The sequence below is a fragment of the Buceros rhinoceros genome, unplaced genomic scaffold (genome assembly GCF_000710305.1).
Source record: "Buceros rhinoceros silvestris isolate BGI_N320 unplaced genomic scaffold, ASM71030v1 scaffold22731, whole genome shotgun sequence".
NCBI classification, from domain to species: domain Eukaryota; kingdom Metazoa; phylum Chordata; class Aves; order Bucerotiformes; family Bucerotidae; genus Buceros; species Buceros rhinoceros.
Window position 1 is genome coordinate 34,156 of NW_010392821.1, and position 6,646 is coordinate 40,801.

The window sequence follows — 6,646 nt, forward strand, 5'->3', positions numbered from 1 at the left end:
ATCTTTGCCTGCTCTGAAATAATGAACAACTCTTGCGCTAATCGAATGTCGCCACTGCTTTGACATCACCGCCCGTGCCCGATTCCTCGTGCTGTGCCTGGTTTGTGCTGTTCCTGAGGGACGGTTTCAGGAACCAGCGAATTCTCGCTCGCAGCGAATTCTCCGCAACCCTCCGCTGTGTTTTCTATCAACAGGGGTTGTGGAAGTCTACAGGGTGACCAAGAGAGTGGAGCTGGGTATCAAAGCAACCGCTGTTTGTAGTGAGAAACTCCAGCAGCTACTGAAGGACATTGATAAGGTGTGGAACAACCTCATAAGCTTCATGTCGCTTGCTGCTTTAACGGTAAGACCGAAAACACGCCGTGTCTTTCCTCAACGGAATGTCATAATTGTGTGTAAAGTGGCTGCACGGGGTGTCCTAACTTCACAGTTTGCATTTCTCTCTTGCAAAGTGGAAATGCGATTATTTGTGCGATCCGGTTTAAAGCTCTCTGTAAGAAAACCACTCTTTATGTGTGAATGTCATGTTGCCTTCCCGAGGGTTGGACTGATTCAGGTGATATCCTCAGTGTCTGCCGACCGCTCTGATAAGGGAGATTCAGTAAAGTAAAAATAAGGCATTTTCTGAAGCCATAGTAACGTGGACATGTCTTTGCAACATCCCTGCACTTAGTCTGAACGCCCACAACACAGGAGCACATGATGTAGCAACACAGGAATAGCTAAAGTGTTTTCCTTTCTCTTTGCCTTTGGAAAGGCCCAAGTTTGTCCTGGTTCCCGCTACAGACTAAGTAGCTTTTCCTCCTCTGCATAGAGCTGCTGCAAGAGCTCAGTTGCTCCGAGACAGTCTGGTAGGAGCTTGCGAGCGTGCTCCATAAACAGGTGAGTGTTCCAAGGAGAGACAGTGTCGGGCTGTGAAGAGAAGGAGCCCCGCACGGGAAGGGTCTGCAGAGGAGAAGAGGGACACGCTGGGGCTGGGTGCAGAACACCCACAGTTAGGAGGCAGGAAAATCACCCGCCGTTAAAGTTCTCACACTTTCTTGTGTAGGTGTTTCAGGGAATACAAAGTGCAAAATGACCTTCTTTAACCATGATAAAACTCATGTTTTTAGGGGTTCATCCATCCATGGGTGCTTGACACCGTCTTGTGTAACAATTCCCTGTAACTCAGCGTACACCCGAGGAGCCTTTAACGCTCGGTAGCAGAACATCACATCGAGCATCAGTAAACAGATCATCACCTTGGTTATGCTTTCACTGAACATTTTAATTTGTGGCTTCCTCCTTGCACTGTAACTGTGGCCACTGACGATTTTTGTTCCCCAGTCACCGCTTGTTCGTAAGTAAAGCCCAGAGTACTGGGTTTCTGCTGGAAGCAGCCACCTTCGCTGTCGTTCCCTGCAGAACAGGTACTGTAACCACCAGTCCCTCTGTACGCTCCTTTTACACGCTTTAAGCCTCGCCAGCACAGGCAGCGGCAGCAGGCGGGAGTTTGTGGCGATGTCCTGTGCGGCACAAAGCCTGTCACAATGTGAAATCTGTGCTTCGAATATTCCGCTGCCTGGCAGATGAAGCTGATAGACCGGGACTCAGCTGTTTGAACTCTGGTGGTGTTGATAGCAACAATCGAAAAAGCTATCTGGTCCTCTCCTGGTTTAAGCAAGTGGATTAAAAATTAGTTCTTAAAACGCTTTTCCTTGGAAGATCACAGGGATTCCTTAAAGCGCAGAGCTTGGCCACGTGTTCTCCAAGCTGCAGCGGTCCAGATAAATTTGAATGTACAAGGAGCTGTGGATAATGACTTCTCATCACGCACACTGAGTGCCTCCGGAGTTTCTCCAGAGGCAGCTCTCGGATCCTCCCTCTCTGTCTCTCTTCTCCACCCGGGTCTCTCGAAGGTGTGGAACCCGTTCCTTCTCCCCTGGTGCTGCAGTCACGGATCCCAAGTGATGCAGAGGTGGCAATTAAGCAGAGAGAAGTATTCTAGCTCAGAGGCATGCGCTTGGAAAGGTTAATTTAATCTTTTAAAGGATTTTGTTACAAGGTAATTCTATGCACAGCCTTGTGGTTTTTCACTGCAAATTACAGGATGACCTTCTCATCTGCTCCACTCGTGCTTTTGGTACACAAGTGTTGGAGTGCCTTTTTTAATTTGATTGATCTACTTCAAGAGTAAAGGCTGGGTTTTCTCAGGATTCCAATTACTCTCCAGCCATTCAGGAGGGGAGCGTGATCCGCACCCCTGGCGTGTGGATTAGGAGTACACGTGTTCTAGGATCACACCTTTTTCTTAAGCTTCTTGCGCTTCTCGTCACTGTTTGTGTCTGCACTGCGACCTTAATTCTCCCGTGGTTTGGTTCACCTCAACATCGATTTTGTACTGCCATGCCGTGTTCCAGCTTCCGAAAAACCTTCAGAAAGGATCGCCCCTTGCTGAGCAGGCAATAACACGGAATTTGGGACAACAGATGCCGACACAGGCACCGTGTCACGTGCTGACGAGCAAAGGTGGCGCTGGCATTGCCTCCTTCCCCTGCAGCTGCACAAACAGTTGCTCCAAACCACCGTTTATCTTCGTCCAGCTCTGAATACGCCGCAGCTGAAACGGAGCAGCCGCCGCCTGGGCTCTTGCCTCTGAAGTTTCTTCCCCTTTTGATGTGGGAATGTGGAATTTAGGAATTCTTTCCTTTGTAGTCGAACCCTTTTTCGAGCGCTTGAGTGTTACAAATGAGCGCTGATGGAGATGGCAGCGCAGGATTGCACCCACGTCCTAACGGCTCCGGTTCAATCGGTGTGTGACACAGTGCACCGTGTCATCCCTGCCCCGTTCCCGCTGCCATACCGCGGCTCTCCGGAGTGACCAGACCGATAGGTTTTTGTCATGATGTCTGAAACTTTTCCAGTCACTGAAAATGTCTAAACTTTATTGTCTCATTTCTTAGCCAGATGAAAACTCCCTGGATTTCTCTTCTTGTATGCTGCGGCCAGGAATTAAAAATGCCCAAGATCTCGCCTGTGGTGTTTGCCTCTTAAACGTGGATTCCAGAAGTAAAGTAAGCGTAGTGGCCTCTACTCTTAACTGATTTTTAATTTACAGTTTGGACTTTCATTTAGGCTGTGGTTGTATTTAAAAAAAAAGAAGGCCGTAATTTGTAACTAGAAGTGGCCAAGGCAAAACGTGACCTATAGATGGGACTCGGTCAATGCGCTGTTTGCTGGGCTTTGGGCACGACAGCTGTGGATAAAGGGCTGAGTTAAATTGTTCATAACGGGGGAGAAACTGGGATACCAAGACTTAAAAAGTGTTTTTTAACAATTAAAAAACTTTTAATGACTTTTCTCTATGAAATGCATCTCTGAGGATCACCAGGAGGGGACTGTTGCCCCTAGCAGAGCTGGGAGGGAATCCCAGGATATGCGCAGAGTAATGCCAACCCCTTCACTTGTATCGGCAGATTTGCTGACTTTTTGGTTTCAACGTTATTGCAGAATGAAGAGAAACCTGTGGAAGAGCTTCCTAGAAAAGTACGGATCTGTAAAAACATGTTCTTTATAGAACCATTCTCGGTTGAGTGTGGAAGGCTGAAGTGCTGACCGGCATTCAGCTGTCATTCTCAATTGTACCAATCATCAGTCCTTCTCTTCTAGTCATTTTTTGTGACCGTAATAACACTTGATCTGATCAACTAACACGCTCTAGAGCCCCCCTTTGTCTTGTCTGCATGCTTGTATCTTGTGAACACTCTCTGGTTTTGTGCTACTTCTGTCGTGTGGTAAAAACTTCACCGCGGTGGTTTCTGAATTTGTAGCTGCCTGCGTGTCTGTTGCCGAAGAGGGGGAACTGGAGGGGGGTTGCCACAAATATTGACTTTTGGCTGTATGTAGTAGGCAGTGGCATTTTTAGAAATCTCGGCAGGAAATCGGAGGTGGGGGGAGCAGGGTTAGAATCTTTTTTTTCAAATAGGCAGCTGTGAAGCATTGGGAAGTATCTCCTAGCAACAAACATCAGGATGTTTTAAGCTCGTCCTGGCTTCACGCGCTCTGTTCAGAAGCTCCTATTGTAAAGCCGATACAATTAACAGGAGAAAGTGGATCGAATTCCTCCTGAAATAACACTCATGTCAGGAACTGCACCTGCCTAAAGCACAGCCAGGTTTTGAGCCGGTGAAAGAGGCAGTAGCTGCCCGCTGGCTGCGGGGACAGGCTTTGATGTTGTGGGGGTCCGTAGCAGCAGATGTGGGAACCGAGGTGAGTTAGCGGCCAGGCATCAGGTCGGGCGGCTGTGTCAGGGCACCGGTTCGAGGGCCGGAGGTTTTGTCCCCCTGCAAACACTGTGCAGACTAAAACGGATGATTTGTTTCTGGGTTGGTCTGTTCAGAGTGAGGGGGCCCTGCCATGCTGTGTCATTCCAGGGTGGTACCTGGGCTGTGTCCATTCTCCACCCTCGTTTCTAGGTCCTGGAGTAGATGAGACTGTCACACGTGTTTTGATTTGTGTTATTTTAGGCCTTTAATTCGGAAACAGACAACTTCAAGCTGGCGTACGGAGGGCACCAGTACCATGCAAGCTGCGCAAATTTCTGGATCAACTGCGTGGAGCCAAAGCCCCCTGGCCTCATTTTGCCAGACCTGCTCTGACAGGAGTTGCGCTGAAGACGGAGCATCGGGTCGAGTAACGCAGGACACGGGGGTAAATGGGGTGGGGTGGGGTAAGTGGACAGGCTTGAGGCGCGCTTCCCGTCTGACATGTTTCCGTTTGATTTCTGTACCCTAACGGGTTAAAGCCCCTGCCGTGTGCTAACTGTTCGTCAGGAATTTCACTGGAAACAGCCAGTGTTTCAGAAATAACCAGAGGAAAAAAAGTAGCGTGGCAAAACCCGCAGCATTTCAGTCTTTCTCTAGATGAAAGAGGGTTCGTCGGTACCAAACCACTCCGCGAACCAAGGGTGTTAATCTCAGAGAGGCCAGTACCTGGAGAAGTCCACGAAAAGCTGAAATGCCAGACTGATCTGCATGGAAGGGACCGCTTAAGTGCTTGAAGTGCGTCTTTGCAAACCCATCTTTTCTTTAACGTTTTTGCTATATGGACCATGATGTTTTTCTTTAAATATTTGCTGCTCTTCTGTTACAGTGCACACAGTGCACGAGTCACTGCGACTCGGAGGGCAGAATGAATTATTGACTTAGAAGGAATGAGGCTGTGGAGAGCCACTGACTATTAATACTTCCACTGTGCTGTAACATAAACTGTGCAGTGTTCCTGGGGGTAACTGGTTGGTACTGGGGGAAAAGGACTTGGAAAAATGGTTGAAATTCTCCCTGTCGTATCTGGATTCTTTAGGATTGCAGGTTTTCTTCTTTGTCGTAAATACACACCAGCTCCTTCCTTGGCCTCGTCCCGAACTACAGGGATGGGTTGTCGCGTCTCACCTGACCTTGGGTGGTTGCGTGGCTGCATCGCTGCTGAAAATCGGCCGCTGCTGATGCAGCATCTCCACGCTCGGCAGCGAACAGAGCGGGGTGTGTGTCCATGGGGTACAGCCTGCTGCTGAATTCGTGAGTTCCTCAGATCTCTAGAAAATCCCCCTTCTCTCCAGAGGTACCAACAGCTTCTCCAAGTTAATCTCGCCTCCACTCTAAGTCGCTGACGCTGACTGGTGGCTGTTTGCTGAAATGGAAATTGCAATGAGGAAAATTGATGCTTTGTATTAAAAAAAAAAAAAAAGGCTTAGTTATACTAAACTATTAGTTACAGCAAATGCAAGACCCGTGGCTGACGGGAGTGCTCGGGGGCTGGCCCCTTTCTCACACAGCTGAAAATCAATCTTGCTGCCCCGAATTAGCCCGTTCACAAAATACGCAGCTTGTGCCTCCAGTCGCAGTGCAGGCTGCTGGAGCGGCAGATTGTCACCGGTGTGACAGAGGTGGCTGGATTGTCACTGGTGTGACAGAGGCTGGCGGGATTGTCGCTGGTGTGACAGAGGCAGCTGGATTGTCACTGGTGTGACAGAGGCTGGCTGGGTTGTCACCGGTGTGAAGAGGCGGCTGGATTGTCACTGGTGTGACAGAGGCTGGCGGGATTGTCGCTGGTGTGACAGAGGCAGCTGGATTGTCACTGGTGTGACAGAGGCGGCTGGATTGTCACTGGTGTGACAGAGGCGGCTGGATTGTCACTGGTGTGACAGAGGCGGCTGGATTGTCACTGGTGTGACAGAGGCGGCTGGATTGTCACTGGTGTGACAGAGGCGGCTGGATTGTCACTGGTGTGACAGAGGCGGCTGGATTGTCACTGGTGTGACAGAGGCGGCTGGATTGTCACTGGTGTGACAGAGGCGGCTGGATTGTCACTGGTGTGACAGAGGCGGCTGGATTGTCACTGGTGTGACAGAGGCGGCTGGATTGTCACTGGTGTGACAGAGGCGGCTGGATTGTCACTGGTGTGACAGAGGCTGGCGGGATTGTCGCTGGTGTGACAGAGGCAGCTGGATTGGGGGCGTCATTAGGTCCCCCAGCAGCGCAGGTACCGGCTGGGGGCCGGGGGTGCTCGGCACAGCACCCAGCGCTCACTTTAGCTCCTGAATTGCCGAAGCGCCCAAGCGCTGGCTGACCTCAGGCCAACGCCTCGTCTTGCAGTAGCGAGGGGACTT

The 6,646-nt window shown here is 50.1% G+C and overlaps 1 protein-coding gene across 1 annotated transcript in view; it reads left to right on the plus strand.

The window, feature by feature from the left end:
• Positions 1-4,637, plus strand: part of SYNRG (synergin, gamma) — a 34,438-nt gene extending 29,801 nt beyond the window's left edge. Inside the window, exons 20-23 of the mRNA XM_010144653.1 lie at positions 195-343; positions 2,943-3,053; positions 3,490-3,525; positions 4,506-4,637. Coding sequence (XP_010142955.1) covers positions 195-343; positions 2,943-3,053; positions 3,490-3,525; positions 4,506-4,637 — 428 coding nt within the window. The remainder of the gene's footprint in view (positions 1-194; positions 344-2,942; positions 3,054-3,489; positions 3,526-4,505) is intronic.
• Positions 4,638-6,646: the final 2,009 nt, after the last annotated feature.